The sequence below is a fragment of the Sciurus carolinensis genome, chromosome 10 (genome assembly GCF_902686445.1).
Source record: "Sciurus carolinensis chromosome 10, mSciCar1.2, whole genome shotgun sequence".
NCBI classification, from domain to species: domain Eukaryota; kingdom Metazoa; phylum Chordata; class Mammalia; order Rodentia; family Sciuridae; genus Sciurus; species Sciurus carolinensis.
The window spans coordinates 28,725,605-28,751,312 of record NC_062222.1 but is presented as its reverse complement, the minus strand read 5'-3'; the positions used below and the strand labels follow the sequence as shown (position 1 = coordinate 28,751,312).

The 25,708-nt window shown below is 39.9% G+C and overlaps 1 protein-coding gene across 7 annotated transcripts in view; it reads right to left on the bottom strand.

The window, feature by feature from the left end:
* Positions 1–25,708, bottom strand: part of Tmem131l (transmembrane 131 like) — a 167,679-nt gene that overhangs the window by 65,445 nt on the left and 76,526 nt on the right. For all 7 annotated transcript variants that reach the window (XM_047566813.1, XM_047566814.1, XM_047566810.1 and 4 more), the window contains exons 4-7: positions 23,417–23,485; positions 18,895–19,018; positions 17,637–17,753; positions 16,448–16,558 (exon numbers count right to left, since the gene is read on the bottom strand). In XM_047566813.1, coding sequence (XP_047422769.1) covers positions 16,448–16,558; positions 17,637–17,753; positions 18,895–19,018; positions 23,417–23,485 — 421 coding nt within the window. The remainder of the gene's footprint in view (positions 1–16,447; positions 16,559–17,636; positions 17,754–18,894; positions 19,019–23,416; positions 23,486–25,708) is intronic.

Below are 25,708 nucleotides of genomic sequence, written 5' to 3'. Positions count from 1 at the left end.
TAGGAGCTGGGGAGATAGCTCAGTCGGTAGAGTACTTGCCTTATAAGCACAAGGCCCTGGGTTCGATCCCCAGCACCCAAAAAAAAAAAAAAAAAAAAAAAGACTAAACCTAACAGAAATACTGAAGAATCTATACTATATTATTCCAAACAGAATGCTCAAGGCACTTGAATCATGCTTTCAAGGTAATAACCACATATGAAAACCTTTTATTTGAGGAATATAACTTATGAAATCTAAAAGAATTACTTAGACAAGCGCCAACCTTACAATCAATCTTTCTCATACTTTTTTCTCCTTGCCAGTTCCCAATGTTACATTTTAGAGTTCTTCATAAATCTCTTCCCTAATCTGTTTCAACAGGAGCACATATTCTGTCCCACACACACAGGGTTGTGTCCTGTGGAGTCTGCACAGCAAAGATCTTGTATAAAATGAGAGCTTTCGGATCCCTTCCATATAACATTCAGGCTCTATAACCAATCCCCTAATTTAGTGCTTCCTGCATGACAGACAGGCTCAGCTGAACTATTAGCAAGCACTGCACAGTTATTTGACCCTGATATGAAACAATAATTGTTTCACCACTGCCCTTTCTGACATTAGCCACTGAACAAAATTTGCCTGTGTTGCCAGAACCACTCACAAAAACATTTGCAAAAACTAGGAACTGGCTGGAATCAACTATTTAGTTTAAGGGGAAAAAAAGGGATTAATGCATATGTATAACATTTTTTCTTATCCACATCATTTTAGAAAAGGCAGCAGTGGCTTTGTGGTCAACACAGATTCAAGGTCAAACCCCAGTCATAAATCCCTGGGGACATTCCCTTCCCACTCTAAGACTAAACTTCCGCTTCTATAAAATGGAGTTACTGAATTCACAGCAATATGAGCATTAAGTGAGCCACATACACAAACCAACACGCCTCAATGGGAGATTTTTATTTTTATTTGATTATTCACAAGTGATGCATTTACAACACAAATGTGGGAAGCATGTTTTTCCCATATTAAGATTGTCAGAAGGAAACTCCTCTTCCTCACTCCTTTGGTTTCTAAGAAAAGGGATTTTTTTTTTTTTTTTCCCTGAAACACTTCAATTTCTTTTCATGTAATTTCACAACTGGTTCAGGACCCAAGGGGAAAAAAAAAGAAGGGTCATTTATTGCACACCACTTCCCACCTCACTGAAATAAGCCAGAAACTCTGACAGACAAAAAGCAACCTAAAGAGTAAGTTAACCCTTTAGATAATGAGACTTTGGTGGAACTGAGGGGAAGTGACCCGTGTCGTACAACACCTTGGTTCTTACCCTTGGGAAAATAACTAGTTTTTAATTACTGTGACCTGGGCGGGCAGGTTAAGAATAGCTGTGTGGGACCTTGGCAGGTCACGCAGCGACCATGGATCTGTTCAAAGGCATGGAGCTATTTTTATACAACTGGATGCTGCTGGCTCAAAAACAAATGGCAAGTGGATCCTGCAGGTCGGACTCAGGCCCTGAAACAGGGCCCTGGCTCAGCAAAAGGTCAAGCTTTATAATGCAGGCTGCTAAAGCCTAACTCTGACCAACATGGGCACAGCGTGTACTTCAGTTGACATGGCCAAGGCAAGGACGAGGCCAGCAAAGGTACTGTGGGAGAAAACAGTAAAATTAAACATAAAATTGCCATATAATTTAGCAACCGTACTTCTAGATATTTACTCAAAAGTGGTCACAGGGTCTCAAGGAGATATCTGTACACTCACGTTCACAGTAGCATTATCCATAATAGCCAAAAGGTGGAATAAACCCAAATGTCCATCAATGAATAACGGATAAAGAAAACAGGATATACATACTATTGTAGTAGTACGCAGCCTTACAGAGAAATGATATTTTAATGCATGCTGTAACGCAGATGAATCCTGAAAACGTTATGACAAACACTACATGTTCCCATTTATACAAAGGACACAGAGTGGTCCCATCTGTAAAGACAGAAAGTAGACTGGCTGGAGGGCAAGGGAACGAGGCGTGGTGTTTAACTGGTGTGGGGCCACAGTGTGCAAGATGGAAGCAGTCTGGAGATGGACGGTGGTGAGGCCTGTGCAACAGGAATATACCTAACACCTAACATAGAATTGGTTAAAATGGTAAATTTGGGGTACTGTATATTTCACCACAAAGGGAAGAGGAAAGGGAAAAAAGGAAAAGTAGAAAGCTGAAAGAGAAAAAGAAACCTTGAAGGTCAGGTTAAACAGACTTAAAAAAAAAAAGATAGACACCCTGAGCTCCAATTGAGAAAGTATTTGAAACGGGGGCGGGGGGGGGGGGGGGCCAAATCTTTGTACTTATTGGAGCCTTAAAAACCTACTAATAAAGGAAGACAGGAAAGATATACAGCAGACTAGAAGTGTCCCTTCCAACAGAACTAGGATCCAGTCTTAGGACCTAGGGAGAAACACACTTAAGTTTCCTGCTGTATTATGTTTGGATCTTAAATAGTCCTGAAAGGCCCCAGACTGAAGGCTGGATCCCCAGCCTGTGGCACTACTGGGAGGTGGAAGGGCCTTTAGGTGCTGGCCAGGGAAAGGAGTCAGGTGAGTGGGGGCGGGCCCTGAAAGCCCCTCCTCTCTGCTTCCCAGCTGCTCGGAGGAGAGCAGCTTTCCTTGGCTGTGTGCTCCACTTGATCTGCTGCCTTGTCATACACAGGCCCAAAGCTATGGGACCAAGGAACTGTGGACTGACCCACCTGAAACCATGAGCCAAAATCAATCTTCCCTCCTCCTAACTGTTTGTCTCAGGTATGTGTCACAGTGGCAGAGAGCTGACTCATACACAGGAAGAGTGAGTGAAGAGCTGCACCTTCAAAACCTGAGGCAGCTACACCAAGGCTGACATAAACCCAACAGGCTCCTGACAGGAGACCAGGAAGATGAGTCTCCTAACAGGAGGCACGGACCACTCAGAGCAGCGTCAGGCGGAAACACAATCACTGCTTGTGCTCTGAGGAAATATACTTGGGAACCCTATGCGATCAGGACTCAATCAAGACAAAGAAACAAGTAAGGAGGAGAAACGTTAAAGGAGAACCCAGCGGGGCAAGACAGACTGCGCCAGGCCGGACGAGATTCTCCTGTGTGAGATTACCCAACGCAGCAAAGACAAAAGGATCTGTTTGAACAACAGATGTCCTCAGGAGTCCCGGAATGCAATGGTTTTATCTCTCACCATGGAAGAACTCATCCCTCCCTGACCAAAAAAAAAAAAAAAAACTAAAGAAACACATAAAAGAAAAAATACAACAGAAAGTAAAGGAAGGAACCCACCAAAGAACTTAGGAAAAAGACCAATGCAAGAAGCTGATTAAATTGACCCTAAACCGAGCCTTCCTTACAGAGGGTAAAGAAGAGAACCGACAAACCCTAAAGGCCCAACCCATCCTGTGGAGAAGGGGTACAGTCAACCCTTGGAGAAGATGGCCATCACACAGGGCCAAGTACCCTCCCCACTAAGCCGTTAAGAATACACGTGTTCACAGCGCCCTCCAGGATCTGCTGAAGAAAATGCTCCTGCTAAAATAAGTGGGATAAAAAGGAAAACACCATCCCTAAGAAGTAGATTCCAGGGCCTCTTGGAGACCACAGTGATGGAAGCCACGCTGTGCACCAGTGTCAAGGTCTCAGCCCCAGGCATTTCAGACGCTCTGCTGCTCAGCAGAACACAGACACCGTTCAGCCCGAGAGTGCCAGAAGCAAGGGTTTCAGGAAGAAACAGAAATGCACACATGCAGGGAAGAAAGGAAAAACAAGTAACCTGACTGTCACCAGTGCACCTTTCTAAAGCTCTCGGGGAAGGCCAGTGTCTCGGGGCCGCGTCCTGAAAAAGAGGGTAAATCTATACGGGTGGTCCTTCCCCACACTAGCCTCCTGGCTAATGGTGCCCTCTCCCTGTCAAGCGTCAGGTCCTGCACTTTAAACAAGCAGCACCAATGGAAGCTAAAACCAGCCTAATACTCTCCTTCCCTCATATACAAGCTCGAAATTCTGGGAATAATTTTTGCTTAGAATTAGCACCTGGAAAGCTAAGGGAAGCATGTTTTCCAAATCTGATGGGTTTCAGGTTGACACTGATATTCCTGGGCATCTTATTAAGATTTTAGATTCAAGTGAGGCTCAGAGAGTCTTACAACTAAGCTACTAGAACTTCTGGAATCCTGGGGAAACCACACACATTCTAGTGAGAGTGAGCCCAGGATACAGCTTGTGGAAGCTCTCTAGCTGCCCTCTGGCGTGGAGAACCTCTCTAGGTACAACAAAGAAAACAAGAAAGGACATCGACATTATCTGAACGTTAACTATGGGCCAGGATAATTTGATAAGGGTCTATAGCCTTGAACTTTCATGTACTGCCAGGAGAATTGAATCTGAATTTTAGGTAACTCCCTGAGAATTTCGTAATAGGAGAGGATTTATTTTTAAAAACTTTTCCTAAAGTTGTGATGAATGCATTTAGCTATGTGCCAGGCATTAGTTCTAAGCTCTTTGTATGAATTAATTCATTCATTAGCTGCACCAATCCTATCAAGAAGTGCAATTATTGTCTATTTTATGGACAAACTGAAACACAAGAAGGTTAGGTAACTGGGCCAAGGTCACTCAGCACCAAGAGTATTACTCAGGTGTCAGGTTTGGGATTCCGCTTCTCATTCACGACCTCCATTCCTCACTATGATGGGGCATCCTTACCAGGCTGGTCATTTTCACTGGAGTACCTAAACACTGGGATTTGATCCCACCATGAAAGCTCTGATGAGCTGTACTGGATATCATAGCTGAAATTAGGAGGGGAAGAGAGACAAGGAAAGGAATGGCACTGTAGCTGATTATGACTGAATTTATCTGATCCATTTCAGAGCGTTCCAGGCCTTCTTTGTCCCTGGAGGCAAGGAGTTTCCTAGTTAGTGGGTGACAGACAATGCCCCTGTGCTGCAGGAAGGAGCTGGGGGCTGCAGGAAGAGGTGGTTTCCTTCCTGCTTCTCTCTATATCCCGGGGATAAGGATTTTTCCTTGAGACTCAAGCCTCCTCCCTGCCAGTGGAATGCAAGGTCTAACCTGGGGGGAGAGAGGTAGTAACTACTGACTCCTACCTCAGCTCAAACAGGAGAATATAGCTCATCAGTAATATAAAGGTGGTTTTAGTTCTCTAACTGCTGATTCTTACATAGTCACTGGTTAAAACTCAGTCAGGAAGAGAAGTATTGATTGGGTATCCTTAAGTCTTCTAACAGAAGATTCTAGAATATTCTCATATGATGAATGTTTGCAAGAAGTCAAAAAAAGATCTGTCTCATAATTTCAGTTTATAAGTATCTTCTTTAAGATCGATTTATGCAATTACCAACTTGTTAATGAATTTGATTATCAATCAATTTATTACATCATAGTATCGGACTCTGCCAGGTAACAGGAAAACAAATATTGCTTACAGAATGATTCCTGCTAGAACTTACAGGCTAGTAAAGGAAATATACACATAAAACAAGAGCTTTTGGTATTACACACAACTTACCCTATCTAAAATGCTTGAGACAAGAAGTTGTTTGGGATTTCAGATTTTCTTTAGACTTCGGAATATTTGCATATATGCAACATATGGTATCTTGAGGGTGAGACCCAAGTTTAAACATGAAATTCATTTATGCTTCAAATATACTTTATACACATAGCCTGAAGGTAATTTGATGTAACAGCTGTAGTGTCTCCACATTCATAACTGCAACCTACCACATGCTGTCAGGGATGAAATTTTCTAAAAACAGGCACCATGTCAGCATCCCCAAAATTTCAGATTTTGTAACATTTGAGATTACAGATTTTTGGATTAGGATGTTCAGCCTGTACTTCCCACAACAGAGATCTCTCAAGGTTTTCATAAGAACTAGTCAATTCTCTCAGGAGGGGGGGGAGACAAACATTGAGTTAAAAAAGGGACCAGAAAACTGGTGTCACTGTAACCAAGAAAACTAACTTTGAAGAAGCAAAAAGGAGAAAGTAAGGAGATTTCAGAGACTAAAACATGAAGAAAGAGGGAAGAAGGGCACCCACAGCCACACACCTGGTATTTCTCTCTTTCTAGAACCTTCACCATGCTATCTTCCCTTTGTCCACCCACCTCCTCTTCCCTATCTTCTCCCCAAGTTCCTATTCCATGGAATATTCCCACTTGAGGCTGAAATGGGAAAAAGATAAACTTTAAACTATTTAAGCAAAGACTTTTTTTTTTTTAAGAGCTAGATTCAGAGGCAGGTTGATTGTGGGAAATTAAGTAACAGTATATATTCACCAGACATATAGTAATAATATTCCCAAGTTTGACAGCCTATCATTTTCATGTAAAAAAGATCAAAAGACTTCTTTTCTCGTGCAAAAAATTATTCAATACATTATGATGCCACACATCTGTAGGGACTCTCAGCTATCACACTGAGAATAACTCTTCATTCCAGGGAACTAATTATGGCCAGACAAGAGGCAAACAACACAGTTACAAAGGCCCCTAACCTCTTCTCTACTGTCCACCTCCAAACCCTATATTGAACTTCTGCAACTTATTTGTTAGGAAGAAAAGTGCCCCTTTCCATTTCTTCTCTGTCAAACTGTGACTGAAAGAGTTACACTCTTGCACTCCTCCTCAAGCTGATTTTACAGCCTGCCTCCCTGGCTGCCACATTTAATTGACAGAAATCAGCACCTGTGAAGGCAAGTTGCAGGTAAAGATTCAGACCATCCTCCCCCAAACCTGGCAGGCTCCAGGCTGCAAACTCTAGCAGGCCCTGCCTAACACCTGTCCCTGGCAGGCATAAGAGTTTGATATCACCCCTCCAAACTGAAGGCCAGGCCAACTTCAAAGGTTAGGGACTCCTGGTCTGAAAGGTATTGGGTATCACACAGAATACCCAGAGATAATCTCTCCTTTATGCAATCCAGCAACACGATCCTGAGGTGGGGGGAGAGAATTCCTCATCCATACAAATCAGAAAAGACTACAAAAAGGAGACGGCAAAACATTAATCATGGTGACCCTTTGCCAAGTGTGACTGGCAAATAAATAAATAAATAAATGTGTGTGTGTGTGCATGTATGTATAAATAAATTGCACATTATGGGGTTCAGTGTGGTGTTCCCACAGACACAAACTAAGCATAGGTCCAACCTGACCACCCTTCTTTTCCACCCTTGCCTAATTGTCACTTTTCTGGGTTTTCCATTTTTTTATACTCTCATAATTTCTTATGATCTTGAAAAGATAAACTCTCTTTTAGATAATTCAATAATATGTTGCCAGGCCCTCTCTCTCTCTCTCTCTTACATATACACACACTAAACCACCTTCATGGGGGTATAACTGTGTGTCATACATTTTCCTCTAACTTTAAAATTTTTCTAGGTTTCCCACATTGTCTGCTAAATATATTTTAAACAATAATAATGTTTCAATAAGATAACTTAAATTTTTTTAATCTCTCAGGCAAGCTATGGCTAGTGAACCTATATACCAGATTCTGAGACTGTAGCAATTTCAAAGATTCTTTTTTGCTCAAATAAAACAAATTGCAAGTTTAGATCCAACAAGACATGAAGACTAAAAAGTTTTTGCTTTCTCATAAGCTAAACACAGCTACAGCCCAGCATATATATTTATGTCTGTGTGTGTCTGTGCGTGTGTGTGTATGTGTGTGTGTACGTACCACCACTGTCCAACATCTCCATGAGGGAACCATAATTATACTTTGGAAGAACTACTTAATATTCTGCCATGCCAATAACTCAAATTGATCAAATCCTTTTCCTAATGCTAAGCCTTGAAGATGCCTCGGCATTTTTGCCATAATGAAAATACTGCAAAGAACATTTTACTTGCATTTATCTTTTCTGGATCATGAGTGACTACATCAACGGACAGGAAAATCATTATGACATTTGGTGAGAACTTAAAAGCACACTGAGCTGGCACTGCCAATCTCTGGCTCTGATCTTGACCTCTACCAAGTAACTTAAACTCTTAAGTCCATTCTATGGTTTCTAAAATAAGAATAAGGCCACCTGCCCTGGTAGTAAATTTGCTGAAGGTCAAACTGGTTGATGTGGTGAAAAGGTGAAGTTCTACAAATCTCTGAGGTTACAACTGGTAGATAAGCTATTTGGGAATCTCAACTCAGATTTCCACTGACTCATCTATCTATTTAAAACTCCTGGGACCTTCAATGTACTAAACTCAGAGCTGATATAAAGGTTATAAAAATGAGAAAGACCCTTGATCCAGAGAGCCCACTGGAAAAGCAGGAGATGGGGACAACCACCCTGCACAATGCTACAGCAGGGTGTGGACCAAATGCCATGAAGTCCAGGGCGTAGGCTTGCCTGGGAACCTGGGGAGGTTGCAAAGGAGCTGATATCTGAATTGGGTCCTGAAGGGTGGAACTAGGAGGACACTCGCAATGGGATAAAAGCTCACGGAGGGTGAGCCTGATAAAAAGGGATGGCAATGTTCTGGGAAGGATTAAAACCTTTGACGCTGGAGTTCAGAAGAAAGGGGTAGGAGTTTTGAGACTGGAGAGAGAAGCTGGCCCCAGATTATGAAGGGCCTTGTATACTAAGCTAAGGAGTCTGGATTTTCATTGTGAAACCAAGAGGGGACCCAGCTTATCCCATGACCAGGAAAATAATGACCAGCTGTGTTTAAGAAGACAGTTGCAACAGCAGCGTGACACGTGGAGTGGAATGAAGAATGGGTCAGAGACTAACCCAGGGGACAAATGGTGACAAGATGCGGCAAAAGCAAAGAAACTGCTGATTCTCATTTAGACCCACTGAAACAGTGACTTCTCATCGGCCAGGAATTCCCCCTTTATGAAGGTTAAAACAATGAAACAGAAAGAGCCAAGAAAAAGGTTTAAAAAACAACCTTAGCTTTTCATGTTTACCTACCATCTTGGTCCATATGGGTAAATGTAACAAAATACTCCAGACTGGGTAATTTTTGTGGGGCGGGTAGTGGTTGGAGTGGGGGATCAGGTACTGGAGATTTAACCCTGGGGTGCTCCACCACCGAACTACTCACCCAGTCCAAGTGATTGATTAACTTTACTTACATTTTGAAACAGGGTCTTGCTAAGTTGCCCAGGCTGGCCTTGAACTTGTGATCCTCCTACCTTAGCCTACCAAGCTGCTGGGTTTAAATACGTGAGCCACCACACCTGACTAGATTGGGTAATTTATAAATAACAGAACTTTATCATTCACAGTATTGGAGGCTGGGAAGTTCAAAGTCAAAGTGGCAGGAGTTTCAGGGTCTAGTGGGTGGCCTGTTCCTCACAGATGACACCTTCCATGTGTCAGAAGTTGTGAGCAAGCTCCCTCAGGCCTCTTTTATTAAGGGCAGTAATCTCATTCAGGTGAGTTCTGTCCTCCTTGGCCTAACCACCTCCCAAAGGCACCACTTAACACACCTGCACTGGGGAGGGAGGCAAACACTCAGACCTGCTTCCTCCTAATCGCATATTCACATATACCACAAACAGAAAAGCACTCGCCTCTCCACTGAACCCAATGGCTCCTTTCTTCTTCTTCTTTTTTAAATGGGGCCAGCAAGAACTTAGACCAAAGACAAGTCACAAATACACTCTTGTTTTCAGAAGAGAGCAAGACATTAAAACCAATTACACAGAACAGAAAAAAAAGATGAGATACAAATGGGTTAAGATACAGAAGTGAAAAGGACCAAAATGAGCCCATACGGCAAAACAAAATTACAGTCTTAATAATTATTCACTGACACCCTACTTCATTTTACAAGATGGACAAATTATTGTTATTCTGAAAAAAAAAAAAAAAAAAAAACTGGGACATTAAATTTAGGATTCATATTAAGAAAGCAGAATTCACCACAATCTATATGACATTATAAATATTAAAAATGTTTTCTCCTTATTAATAAGATAAAATGGACTTATTTCACTTGACTATTTCTCTATATATATGCTCTTTCAGAAAAGGAGGACAAAAGGAACATTCTCCTCTTCAGAATGCATTAGGAAAGCCTAACGTGACTTTGGTTAAGCTCCACGGGGGGGGGGGGGGGGGGGGGGGGGCAGGCTCGCTTTACACTTCCAACAGTGCAGTGCTGCTTGGCAGAAGGAACACAGGCACTAACTCACACACACTCAGGTATGAAAGGTTTCTGACTTCATGCTAGCAATTAATTTTTCCTCCAGTCTGTATCCCTGAAAAACATCCATGATGGTTTCTAGGCATATTTAAACCTGATTTTGCCATAGATCTCCAAATCTTTTAACAGTTTAAGAAACAAAAGAACTAATTGGGTAGGTCCTGAACATCCACAGGAGGTAGCCTGAAGCAAGTTGCAAGGGTAATAGAGCCAAGGTGTTCTAATTACATGAAGAATTTCCAGTTATAAAGTTAGAAAACAATTGCAAGGAAGTATGATGAATGGACTATGAAAATCCCCCATATCTGAGAAACTCAATATGGTCCCACTGTCTTTGGTACGGACATAAACTTTGTGCTCATGCAACTGAACCTCAAGTTGGAGAATGCCCCCTGACTCATTTATATACCTTTTTCTAACAATCTCTCTACAGTCTTCTTGAAACTATGTATATTTCATGCTTTAAAACTTATTCGGTAAAAAAATGTCTGTCCCTGGATATATAAGAACTTCCACTCATTCATGCCAATGCACAATAACTGAGCACCCACCAAGTGCCAATCAGGGATCAAAACAAAACCCCTGCACTAAGAAGCTGATACTCGAGTGCAGGACAGGCAATAAACAGCCTTCCCCTGAGCACTTAGGTTCCAGGCACTGGCCTCAAGTCCCAGCCTCTCATCGCACTGTTTTATAACCAGAACCTGCTTCTGCTTCCTTACACTTGAGTCACCGAGGTGGGAGCCTTGCATTGCCTTTTAGTTCTTATCCAACACTGCACTAAGGTACATACCTGCTTTCTGAATATTTTTTATTTCATTTCCTATGATGGGACACTGCTGGGTTTGCAGGAATAAAACTTCTGATACCTTCAGTGATCATTCTGACACCACAAGCTGCTTTCATGTTTTCAAACAGTTCATAACCATCTTAAAGATGCCTTTTGAATTATGCATCCTTAATGTACTGCATCAAGCGCATCTGCCATTTTCCAATCCGTGCTCACAGTGTTATGAAATATTCCTGCTGTGGGTGCTTCTCTGATCTGTATTTGATGGATGGAAGAGTCAAACAACACCTGCAAATTTTGGAGGCTTCACTTTTCAGACTCTGTTCAGGGATACTTTTTATCATTCTGACTATATTTAAGTCAGATCATTTTTAAATTTTTAATACTTGGTGAATACACTAAAATCCAAATCAGCTTAGAACTACAGGCAAGGCAGACCTGAACACACAACCAGCCTGCACTTTTTACCTATGTTCCAGGAAAAAACCCTAGGAATTCTATAATCCCACTGTTTCACTGCAAATACTTTCAAATTACTATGACATTCTTTCTGCTTTTTTCTTGACTCAACTGACACACATAAAACAATTTTATTTCTTCTCTCAACTTCAAACTTAATTCCTAAACAAAATAAAGTCATTTCTCTTCAAGTGGAACTAAGGAGACAAGATACAGAATCCCTGACAATGTATTTATTCCTAACTAACCATTCTCACTCTTGGCTTTCTATCAGACACACTGGAGGAGGGTTGATTCCACACTGAGCACCCTCCATGCCTCCAGGCCACTGGGTCTCTGTCCTCTTGAACCTATCCCCCCCACCCCAGATGATGGGTTCTCAACCAAAGAACCCTGTGACTGACAGAATTCAAAATAAAGACTTCCCTTTCTCAAGAAAGCTGACAACCTTACAGCCATGTTAAACAGCAAGGAACACCTGAATGTATGCAGTTCAGATGCAGAAGGTCATCATTATTTTAGGTTTAAATCTTATAGGTTTGTCTTTTTAGGTATAGTAAGTCTTAAAATTAAAAGATAATATTTATGTTTTCTCTGTCATAATTAAAATGAAAGAAACAGATAATTACTTTCTAAGAGACTTTTTAAAAATTTTTAAATATTAGCTTCTTATTTTTAAATAACTAGTTTCTAACAAAAGATTTGTCAAAAAAGTTGAGTTCATCTTCAAATTCGGAAATGCAGTCTATACCATAACATCACAAGAGCAGTGTTTATGCCCTACTGGCATACTTAAGAAGTAATGTTCAGTAACTATTTGTTGACTGACTGACTGACCAATGGTGCAGAGCATGTCCCCCAGAGTGAGCCTTAGAAAGTGACTTAACTCACTGATCCTAGCATCATGGAAAATGAAGGCCAAAATCTGCAACTAGGAATGGAGCAAAAGATGATGGGGCCAATAAAGGACACGAGAAAATCATGGGGGTGGGGAGAATTCTCTTATCCAGAAACGGTACAGTGACTGTTGGATATTCATGTGCCAAACAACGAATATGGACCCCTACCTCATGTCACTTACTAAAATTTAAAGTCCAAGTAGGTCATACACCTAGATGCTAACTATAAAATCCTTACAGGAAAACACAGGAGTAAATCTTTATAACCGTGGGTCTTTCTAGATATAAAACTAAAAATAAAAGTAACCAAAGAAAAAATAGGGAAATTGAACTTCATCAAAATTTCAGTCTTTTGAACTTCAACAAATACCACTAAGAAAATGAAAACACCACCCACAGAACAGGGGCTGGACACTGTATATGTGACAAAAGCCCAGTGTCCAGGATAAAGACGCTTACCTCTCAACAACACAGACAACACGATTTAAAAAATGGGCAAAGGATACGAACTTCAAAGAAGGAAATGGTCAAAGGCACATAGAAAAGGTCAATGTCATTAGCCACTGGGAATGCTCATCAAACCCACACGAGCTACCTGCTTCATGCTCCCTAGAATGACTATTTTAAAAAGTTTAAAAAAAGAAAAAAATCTGTGCTGGGAATGCAGCTCTGTGGTAGAGTGCTTGGCTACTGTGTGTGAAGCCCTGAGTTCAATTCTTAGCACCACAAACAAAACAAGAAGATTAAAAGTGCTGGTAAAGTTGTGGAAAAAGTGGAAGCCTCACACATTCCTAATGGGATCCTTAACAATGTATGCACTTTAGAAGACAGTTTGATAGTTCCTAAAAACGCACAACCCAGCAAACTTCTACTGCCAGGAATGCACCCAAGGGAATACAAAAGACAGGTCCATATGAATTTACAAACAAAAAGTTCATAGCAAAATTATTTGTAATAGTCCCACAGTAGAAAAAACCAAATGTCCACTAGATGACTGCTTAAACACAATATGGTATGTCCATACAATGGTATTGTTGGACAATAAAAAGGATGAAAAAACATGGATGAAAGCTATTCACAAAAGATCACACATTTCCTTTAGATGAAATGTCCAGTAGACACATCCACAGAGACAAAAAATAAATTAGTGGTTGCCAGGGACTGAGGCAATGAAAATGTTCTAAAGTTAGGCAGTGGTGATAATTGTACAACTCTGCAAATATACTAAAACCCACTTGCAGTCTTTAAATGGGTGAATTTTATGATGTGTGGATTATATCTCAATAAGGCTGTTAAAAATAAATAAAAATGCAAAAAAGAAGAGTTCAGTACAAATTGAAATTCCCTTATCCAAAATGCTTGGGACCAGATGTGTTTTAGATTAGGGCTCTTTTCAGATTTTGGAATATTCGCATATCCACAATGAGATATCTTGGGGACGAGATCCAAGACTAAAAACAGAATTCACTTATATTTCATATACCTTACAAAATTCCATGCAATATTTTTAGTGCACATGAGTTTTGTGGACTTTTCCACTTGTAGCATCAGATTGGCACTCAAAAAAGTTCAGATTTTGAAGAACTCTGGATTTCAGATTTTTTGATTAAGGATGCTCAACTTGCATCTGCTGAAGCAGAAACATTAAGAAAAGCCACATCATCAGCAAGGCAGGCCACAGGGCAGGGAGCAACAGAAACCTGCTCCCCTATAGATACCCAGAGTGACCTCCGGACCAACGCCTACTGGGTGAGGCTCAGGGAGCCCCATGCTGAATCAGACGGCCCCTGGAGTGAAGCAAAGAGCAGCAATCACAACATGTGGGCATGTGATTATGTAAGGGAGATAAGTCTTCTAAGGGCAAGGAACAAAGTTCTACGGCAGTTTAACAAAGTACCTGTACCGTAAGAGCGCAGGATCCCTGAAAACCTCAAGCCTGAGTTGAAAAAGGAAGGATGAAATAAGGGGAAAACTGAAGAAAAGGGGGGAGGAGACTTGAAGAAACTGCACAGGCAAAGGACTGTGGCAGAAGGGCAATTCACATGTGCACCAACAGAGGATGGCCAGTGTGATGTGAGGCTTTGAAAAATAGGAGACTGGTGTGCAGCAGGACGGAAGAGACAGCAGCCAGCGCCCAGGGGTGGCTCAGTGGTACAGCACATGCCTGGCATGCACCAGGGCCCTGGGTTCAATCCCCACTTGGGGCGAGCCTCGCAAGAGGTAGCCAGGCCACACACATGCTTTACGGCCACACCAAGACTTACAGAAATGCACTTGACGTTTTAAGCAGGTGTCAGATATGGCTTGGGGAAAGACACAAGACAGGGCCAAAGAAGACACTGGCAGAGCAGTTAAGAGGCTATTACAGGAGGCCAGGAAAAGGCAGGGGGTATCACAGGAAGCAAATTATCTGCCAGGCAGAATGGATAGGCTGCTCCAGTTCTCTGAGGATCCGCTTCCTGTCTCACTTCAGTCCACACAGTCCCCACTAACTAAGGTAATCTGAGCACTTCAATATTTAAAACACTGCTACAGGACACCTGGCACTCAAGTCCAAATAAATGGACCAGAGACACCTGGTCATTCTTAGCTACCTCTCTGTGTTGAAGATTAGCCCTAAAGATTGCTCAGTAGGTGAAGTCTATGTGGCCAATTATGCAAATTCAACTTACTCTAGCCCTTTCCAAACCATTTTCTGAAAACAAGTCAAATCACATTGTAATGTATAATGCTTATAATTTTTCAATACATTCCCCCTGGCTTTAGGGCTTAACCAAATCCAAATCTGTAAATTAAAAGAATTATTTCTTAAGGCAAGTGCAGTGGCATGTGCCTATAGCCCCAGCTACTCATGAGGCTAAGGCAGGGGATCTCTTGAACCCAGGAGTTTGAGGCAGCCTAAGTAACACAGCAAGACTCCATCTCAAAACAAGAAAAAAATAAATTTCCCTTAAGATCCTAGAAGGATACTATTAATATTAAAATAAAATTTAAAATCCCCACAAATCATCTCTTTGGTTATGAAGCTCCCAGACACAGTATTGCAGGTATATTAATTATGTTAGTCTCCACCACTAGAAGCTTCCAAGACCTGGCATGCTACAGAGGCTCAATAAAATTGATGAATGACTGAAAGCCCCAGGTACTGTGTGTTACTGACCACAGATTCTGAGCAATGGTTTTTATTTGCCAATCAAAAAGAAAGGGTAAGTAAGGTTCATAATATATTATTTCCAAAGTTTTTTTTCAATTTCAAATGTTACCCATTTTTACAAGGAAATATAACCAAAGGGAAACAGTGTTCAGCACTATAAGCTACTAGTGACATACTTATTAAAAGAATTTTAAGTTTTCATTAAGTGCCTACTAAAATATCAAAACTGTTTCTTCTACTAAGCCTATCCAGCAGGCCTAAGGCAAGGGGGAGACAGTAAGACACCCTGCAGGCATGTCATTACTGCTGACCACGGTTGCTGTCTTCCTGAAAAGCAACTAGCAAGATTTAACAAGGTCTATAAAACAGTTCATAGTCCAACTATAGAATCACTCTTCTCTATGAAATATACCCCGAGGAAACAGATGATCCAAAAGGGAAATAAAGAAACTTAGGTACATGGCTTGATGGTAATAATTATGAAAACCTGAAACATTGCAAATGACCATCAACATGATTAAGCCAACTACACAATATCAACCCTGGGCTATACACAGTCATGAAAAAGACCTATGTAGGACTCAGGATGTAGCTCAGTGGTACATTTGTCTAGGCATGTGCAAGCACCTGGGTTTAATCCCTGATGCTGCAAAACAGAAAAAGAAAAAAGAAAAAAAAAAAGTGATGGTAAGTGTATGTGGATTCATTCTACTGATACTTTATGTATGATGTTTGTTTGTGTGTGTGTGTGTGTGTGTGTGTGTGTGTGTATAAATTTCTATATTTCGGGACTTTTCAAAAAGCAGAAAATAGTAAAACCCTATAGCCAACTATGTGAAAAGAATTATAGAATTATACACACTCTGGCTGTTAAAGACATAAGTGGAGAGGGTTACAAAGTTTGTTCAAAGTAAATCTATTAAAATGACCTGTGTTTGTGAAAGCTGAATGCTCTGGACCTGCGGCAGCAGAAAATAAGCATTTGGTAGCTGCTCTGCAAACCCTTCTGTAGAGATTCTGCGAGTGCCAATTCCAGATACCTGCAGAGAGAGACAGAGAGAGAGAGAGAGAGAGAGAGAGAGAAGCCCTCCTGTGTTACACTTGAAAAACACATTGACCATAACACTAAAATACCTCCCCATAGGAAATCTATATTCATCACCATGACCTTTAAGACTATTAATCCTATTATTATGTTTATCTTTATCTACAAAAAACACAATGAGCAAGACCTGCCCTGTAATCCCAGAGGCTAGGGCAGCTGAAGCAGAAGGATCTCAGGTTCAAAGCCAGCCTCAGCAACTGAGTGAGGCCCTAAGCAACTTCATGAGACCTATCTCTAAAGAATAAAAAGGGCCAGGGATGTGGCTCAGGGGTTAAGTGCCCCTGAGTTCAATCCCTAGTACTTCCCCCTCCCCCTGAAAAAAAACACAAAACACAATGAGTGTTATATTTAATGTTATGTGTAAGTTGAATGTAGAAATCTTTTTACAAGTAGACAACTCTTTTGATGTGGGATCACATGTTCAATGAAATCTGGTGAGAACCACAAAATAACTGATCTTAGCACTTGAGTCACCTGAATCCACAACCTGTTAAAGATGTCACAGGTACCACCCTCAAGGTGAACATTCCTAATCATGTCTGTGAACACCTGCAGGACTCTTCACATGGCCTTCCTAGTATCTTGGTATCAACAGTGGTGTGAACAGCATGCTCAGTGGGAACAGACCTGCAAGCACACACCAAGGTCTCCTGACCTGTAATATCCTGGAGCCCGGAGACAGGCAAAGCCACCAGAGTCATAATCAGAGCTCCTGCCCTCTGACTTGCTGGTGAGGTGAGAGCCTGTTGTGCTCTATATTAGAACTAGGTCTGGATTTCATCCAGTGCCCTTCAAAGATCCATGGAGGGTTAGAGCTCTGTAGATATCATGAGGGCAGTCAACTGGGGCAAGTGAGGCAAGAAGGGTGGAAGCCAAGGAACTTAACATTATTAATATGCTTGCATTTTAATGGCATAAAACAGGTGGCAAAGTTTCTAACAGCTTTTTGGAAAATAGCCAAATTATTGGTTAAGTCGACAATCAAACTATGTGATAAAGGAAAAATCACTTACATGATAGGAAAGGACTCCATATGAAGAGGTATTAATAAATAAAGAACTTTCAATGCTTCCTTCTTCAGTAGGGAAGAAAATAATTCTGAAGGAAGTTTTCCCCATTGCTGGAATTACCTGAAAGAAAAGTACCTAATTAGCCACGTGGCTAATTTTTGATAACTTGTTTTTCACAGGCTTTTTACAACTTGGGTAAACAGATATTTGCATATCCTGCGCCCCTGATGGATCAGTACCACTAATCCCTGAGCATCCCCAAACTGACCAATGTCCAACAACCTAAGAACATACTAAAGACTTAGAGCAACATTTCTCCTTTCCCTTCTCTTCCACATCCACATGTTTAGTCTCTACTTAAATACAGAGGATGGCTGATGTACAACACACCAATGCATGATAAAAATCAGGGACGATGTTTGCCTGATCAAACTGCCATAAACCAAGCACTGGACTTCTCTTTCAGTGCTTCTTTAATTCCAGTATGTTGTATTTTTTAAAAAATTCATAATTTTGGGTAGACAGAGAAAGCAAATAAGTAAAAATTTACTAGCAATTAGGATCTTCATTAAAAGTTAAAAGATCATTAGTCAGCTGTAATCCCAGCAGCTTGGGAGGCTGAGACAGGAGAATTAAGAGTTCAAAGCCAGCCTCAGCAGAAGTGAGGTGCTAAGCAATTCAGTGAGACTCTGTCTCTAAATAAAATACAAAATAGGAATGGGGATGTGGCTCAGTGGTCAAGGGGCCCTGAGTTCAATCCCTGGTACCAAAAAAAAAAGTTAAACATGACTAAAAAAAAAATTATTAGAAGACTTGGGTTTTGAGCTTTGTGTGATAGTGTAAATGGACTTTAGAAGAAGCCATTTGCTACCATTTAATCTTACATTTAGAAAGAAGTTCTAACTTTCTTAGTAGGTTTGAGAGGTGGGAGAGGTCATGACAATAAATCCATGTAACTAAATGTCTCAGTATTTGTAGTAATTTCAAGAAAAATAAACTTTTTTTAACCAAGATAAAGTTGTGTTACTCCCTGGTTTCTTTAAACATTTTTTTTTTTTCCACTCTAAGTATCCAGAGCCACCAAAACTATGAAAATGAACAACTGCAAAAATACATACTAAAGCAAACACACAGAAGGGAAAAGTCTGGGTAGCAGAAAAAGGGGAGACAGGGAGCAGAAAGTTAAAACTTGAGGCCAAAGAAAGCAAGAGAAGCTGGCAGACTGCCACAGCACAGTTTCCAGGAGTACATCAACACTCACCCTGCAATGAACAGGAGGCACATGGAAATGTCTCGCAGCTGTAAACACTGAATTCACCACCACCTCACTATCCCTACTGGGGTTGTAAGCATAGAGAATCTTTGCTGCAGGATGCCCTAGGAATCTGAGGATAAACAAAGAGAAAAGGCAATGCATTGTATGGTTATCCACACTCCTAGACATATACACATACATATTTATATTTATATATATACACACATAATATTAAAACATTTTTTGATGCTAGGGATGAAACCAAGGCCTTCACACATGCAAAGCACATGCTCTTCCACTGAGTTACACTCCCAGCTTACACATTGTTGAACACGAAAAGTTGTTGATATTCATTACAAAGTAAAAACAACAAATACTAAATTCTATCTGTAATAAAATATTCAATTCACAATAGTTTAAAAAAATACAGAAACAAAACTTTATGTCAGGCCAACCCACAGTAATAAGACCCCACTGGTTTCTCTGTTGGAAGAGTTCAACCCATTTAGGTTATTAAAAGCTTGTTAAAAAAAAACACATTTGGTACATACTAGCATTTCTCAGTCTAGGGTCTCTCATTCAAATGAAGCTGTTTAGATAAGAAACAGTATTCAAAGAAAACCCCTATTAGGTTTATTTTCTGAGTAATTAATTTAAAAAGGTTTTTTGGGGAGACTGTATTGTCAACTCAAAAAGAGACTATTTTATTAGGTCTTATAAAATGAAAATTTAATTGCTACTTATGGCCGGTCTGAAAAAATGAAAACCCTGCAGCACTTTACCGTAGTGGTTCTTACCCACTTAAATTATGAGCCTTTTAGAAAACTCCGCTGAGAGCTTTGGCTCCTCCCTCCTCCAACATGGACAAACAAAAAGGTTTATGCATAATTTCAAAACTTTCTATGGTCTCCCAGTGAACCCACCCCTGACCAGGGTCTTCACCAGTTCTTTTCCAGCAGCGCTCATCACCTCCAATATCAGCTTTGACAAAGGAACCGCAAGAGGGCAGGAGCTGGTCTCTGGCCCACCCCCTGGACCCACCTCCCTCATTCCCTCCAATCACTTCACTCTGATTCCCACTACCCAAGCTCCCTCCAGTTCCATTAGGTTATAACAGAAAGCCAGGAAAAAGTTCACTGTTGTCATTTCTCAGTTTTATTACCCTTAGTGGCAGAGACTCAAACAGTTCTCATTAGTATGGTCCAGAAATAAAATGATACTTCATCTAAGCAAAAATTCAGTCATTATGCTTACATATTTCTCTGATTTTATTCCAATTTCTCTAGTATTAAAAATGTGTGCTTTAGGAAAAATTAAATGCTTGATGTTTATCTCATATAACAATAGAATTTCTAAAATACTATATTACTAATATCAAGTCTGAAATTTTTCAAGCTTTCACTATTTTTAATCACTAGTCTTAATGAAAGCTTTAGTGTATCAAATATGCATTTTAAAACATAAGTCTTTACCTTCAGTTATATATAATAAACATCAGTGTGACTGAAACCTTGATTCTTTTGGTGTTATAAAAAAATACAACTAAAAAAATTTTTTTAATGCTATCATAAAGAGTCACCTCAGAAAGCCCTACCTAAGAGTACTAAGCCTATATGTGCTTTTCTCCCTGAGATTAAATTAAGTAAATAAGGACTTCCATGGTTTTAGGTTTTAAGTAAATAATATGCATCCATCAGCAAAATTATTAACATGTATCTTCAAAGCTTTACATACTATTCACATAATTGAAATTCAAAATTTTTGGTTTCAAAGAACACAAATGCCTATCAGAAAATAAGACTGCAAAACAGTCACACTATAGCACTTAGTGCCTGCACCTACCAGAAGCCTCAGCAGACAGAGAATGCTGGCTGGAATCTCACCACCACTGTGCTATTTTTATTCTATTTTTCATTCTATTTTTAAAAGTGTTGTGAGGATATGAATTTCCTTCACTAATGACAACTGGAAGATACTCTATTAATTTAATACTATAAAAGAATGATTAAAATCCCTTAAGAATGATTAGCACTTTTAATTCTTGTGACCAGCAGAATATTAACCCTCAAAATAAGCCTTAAGAAGCAGACAGAAGGCAACTGAGTTACCATCATTTGGCTCTTGCATCCCAGAGGAAAACCAAGGGATGGGGTGCTCAAGGTCAATATCAACATCAAAATAAACAAAAGCAAAACCTGAACTAGAGCAGTAAAGAAATAAGAGAACTCTCTAGCTAAAGTTTTATTCTAATACTATAATTTATGTTATTTGGTAGAAGGTAAAATCTGACTAACTTTAAATGTGTTCAAATTTAGACTGTTTTTTTTTTAATTTCTTTTGTAGTCATATGTGGACATGATGCCTTTATTTATTTTTATGAGGTGCTAAGGATCAAACCCAGTGCCTCACATGTGCTAGGCAAGCGCTCTGCCACTGAGCGACAGCCCCAGCACAGCCCATGAAGTTTGTTCTTAATGAAATTTTTTAACTTCAGCAAAACAAACTATTCCCATGTTCATAGCCTGCATCTTACTAATATGAAAAATAGCAGAGTGAGTGCTGGCTTGAAATCAAATCACTTATTTCTCCATTTCCAGTGAAATGACCTTGAGCAAACTATTATTTTTCAGCAACGAATGTAGGAACACATTTGTGGCACATGCACAAATACAAAGATACTTGAAAATGATACATTCAGAGAGTGCCTGCCTGTAGGATTAATATAAAACTCAAATGTCATGAGAAAGGATTACACGTTGAAAACCATACGCATAACTGCATCACCTAGAGGTGATTAATATCGAAACACTGGCAATCCTTTTCCAATCAAAAACCTTAAACTTTCAACATGCTTTTAGCTATCAGGACCATTAACTAATGTATATGGTTAATTGAAACAAGTGTGGTTAATCTATACATATCACATGTGCATTGATTATAGAACCTTCATGCTATGGAATCTTTTTATGTGACTAAATAGATTAGATTAGGATCCTATGAACTGGAATTGCTCTTGTAATATAGCTATACTACCATTCATTTTAGTATGTCTCCCAATCTATAATATATACTCTTCAAAGTAGCCCTCCATTTCTATTTCAAAGTAAAGACTTTGCACAAAAGCATTCTCTCAAAATTTGAAATTAGTGAGCTTATTTATATTACCAACTAAATTACTATAAATTCAACTTCTAATAATTCCTTTACATAAGAATAAATATAATAATTTTTTTTTAAAAGCAGACACATAGAATCTTGAAAAGTCGGCAAACTTCCATCACTATTTTATCTTTTCTTCCTTTCACAGAATCTCCCTTAAAAAACTCAACAAGGTATTTGTAGGTCTCGGGGACATTCTCCTCCACGGCAGCTCTAACCTTCGGATGATCAGAAGCAATGGAGAGAAGGTATCCAGGTGAATGAAGGCAGGTACCCAGGTGACCACACCACCCCTGCCCCAGGTGCTCACCTATCGCCACGGCATTTCACCACCTGCCCTGGCCCATACTTCAAGAAAGCTCTTCATGAAATGAAGGGATGGACCCAGGCTGCTGAAATAAGCAAACTCCTCACATCTCAAATGTTCCTCCTACTTTTGAAACTCTGACTTGAAGCTGTATCTGTTCAATGCTGCCATACTATGCATCCAGGAAGCTTTGTAACACTTCAGTTTCAAACTGCTCATCACAGACAACAAGAATCCTTAAAGTGCCGTATCTACACAGCTTACCCTCCACCCTCCCTCCTCCTCAATATCTCCAAAGTCCTGGGTTAGGCCCTCAGCTGACCCCTCAGATCACATCTCCTTCACTTTGTGGTTCTGAACTTGAGGCACCATAATACATCATTATGGCTTACACCCGGTCATCCCCTTAGCTGAGTGTCCCAAATCTTAATCCTAATAAAGGTGCAACTTGGGGTCCCAAAGGCAAAACAAGTAAACACCTGAATATAGTTTAAAAGAGTTCAGAAACCATCAATAGTGAGAGCTTTTCATTATAAAATAACCTGATTTGTTTAAGAAAATTGAAGGCTTACACTGAGTTCTCACTAAATTTTAATTTTTTACAAGAGTACAAGATATTTTTACTAAAAACTGAAGAAAGCAGGGGTTTGGAGGGAAAAGGGACAATCATGAACAGAAATTGACTTCCATGCATGTCTGAGTTTGTTGGGATGAACCCAACTACGATGTGTAATCATAAGGAATATTAAAAATAAACTTTTTTTAAAAACTGAAGAAAGAGGGGGTAGGGTATAATTCAATGGTAGAGCACTTGCCTAACATGCAAAAGGCCCAGGTTCCACCCCAGCAACATTAAAAAAAAAAAAAAAACAACTAAAGAAATGGCTAAAGCAACTCTTATTCTCCTTTCATGAAAATACTCCTTTTAACAAGTTCCAGGATTAATATCTCTTCATATTACTGATATACTTACAATTAACATGTATATATGTAATATAAAAGATATACTGAAAGTAAGTAGCACAAATGAGTTTTTATTAATTATAATTAAAAGATACTTACTGTATTCCAAAATCTAGAACTGATGGCTGAAAATGTAAACCTTTTCCACTAAACAGTTTTTCTGAGAAACTAAAAAAAAAAAAGAAGAGAAGAGAGAGATTAACTTTTGTTGTGATTTTGAAGTTCGGCTGCTATGTTAAAACAGGGTATTGCCAGTGACTTGATGCATGAGATATAATTTTACTCTCAGAGGTGAATCTGAACCAGATTTTAAATGAGAAAACTGAATTATTCAAAGTCTAGTATAATTCTAGGGTCGCAAATTTTAATACGCTCTTAGATTATGGTGATTGTAACTTCATACCAAATGTCTAAATCTCGTCAGCATTCTGACAGAAACGGGAATGGATTTAACTTTTTATAGGCTTCAATCTGGATGAATTCAGACTAACATGGTATTTTCATAAATCCTGAATCAAGAAAAGCATACACATTAGGAGGGTTTGAGAGGGGACATCGGCCTCTAAATGTGTTAGACTACTTGTAGCAGGGAAAGGCCAGAGCAACTTGACCAGGCCAGCTCTTGGAAGGCTGAAACCATTACCAGGTTTGTATCTTTAAGTACAATCACAAAATCTCACATGACAAGTCACATTTTTCAGCGGTTGTTAATCCTTATAGTGACTTAATTTTCTTTCAGAATCAAAGGCCAGAAATCAATATAGCAGAAAAACATATCAAAAACATAAAAAGAAAAACATAATAAAGATATACAATCTATAAACATATTTTTAAAACATTACATATGTCTGTAGATAGATACAGAAAATATCAACTGCCCTGTGACATTTTTAAAGGCACACAATCCCAATGTGTGAAGCTCCTCAAGGTAACACACACTGCCTCCAGAAGAGCACAGGAAAGGACGGAGGGCCCACCCGGGCACACCACTCCAGACCAAGCTGGCCAGAGCTCGGCACTCCCGAAGAAAAAGAAAAACAGGCAGCTTCACATACGAGCAAAATCTTCAGAAAGATCAGGCTGCTACCCAAATAATGAGCAAAACGATTAATGACAGTCCTTTCCCATCCTGTACCCTAAAAAAGTGAATTTGCCATCAGATTTTACCCTTTACTTCCAAGTGGATAGATGAAGTTTAGAGAATTTAAGTAACTGACCCAAGGTCACACAGCTACTACGAGCCAGGGCCAAAATTCCAACCCAGATCTGTAGAGGCTGAAAATATGAATGCTGTATCAAGTTCAAGCACTGCATGACCTATCCAGGGAAGCATGCCTAGCCTGCTGGGTGACAGCATGGGCTGTAGGCCTGACAAACCTGGAATTTAGGCCCACAGCCATCTCTTTCCAGACCAGAGTGGGCTGGTCACTTAACATCTCTTAAATCTTAGGCTTGTTATCTGAAAAACAAAGATGACAGCGGTACCTACCTTACAGTCACTGTGAGGAGAAAATGAGATGATTCTCCCTTTGTCTTATGCCTGACACACAGTTAAGGGCAATAAATACTAGATCGTATTACAAAGAGGATGACACTCATCTAACAAGAAAAGCAATGAGGACAGATGGAGAAGCCAGCTGAGCTTCTTGTGGGAGCTGACCTCTGGTTTAGAAGTCCCTAATGGGGTAGTGTAATTACCTCTGAATAGAACAAATGAAACTCAAACCGAACCATCTCATCAGAGCAATTTTAAAATCTCACAATCAGGAAGTTTTACATACTCGACAAAATTCAGACATCTGGGGTCAATCTAAAATATTATATTAGAAAGAGACTGGATTTCCCTGACTTCAAAGAAAATGCTATTTTTTGGATCCCAAATGAAAAAATAAAACTATGCCTTTTTTTTGTTCCTAGAAGTCACAGAATAGATTATTTATTTCTCATCGGTAGATTTTAGCTCACCTGACTTTGCAAGGAGGTTTAACATCACTAAGTAAGTTAAAATATTTGTCATTATAGACAAAACCGTTGACAGGTGTTGACCTGCAGAGCACTCCCAGACTCACATGCTCTGAAGTAGCTTCTAAAGACTTCAGAAGGTGTGTGATTTTACTTTTTTTAGTTGAGCACAATACCTTGATTTCACTTATCAAACCCAGTGCCTCACACAAGCTAGGCAAGTGCTCTACCACTGAGCCGCAACCTCAGTCTGGGTGTGTGATGTTATGATGTCCGTATTTTGGTTTTCTCCATGATTCCTGGATCCTACTTTCCTCCCCAGGGCAGGTCCTCCAAACCAGAACCTCTCTTCCCCAAGGTGCATCACTGAAACTCTAAGGGACAGAAGTCTTCTCTGCTGACTGCCATGGTATGAGAGCCAAGGTGTGA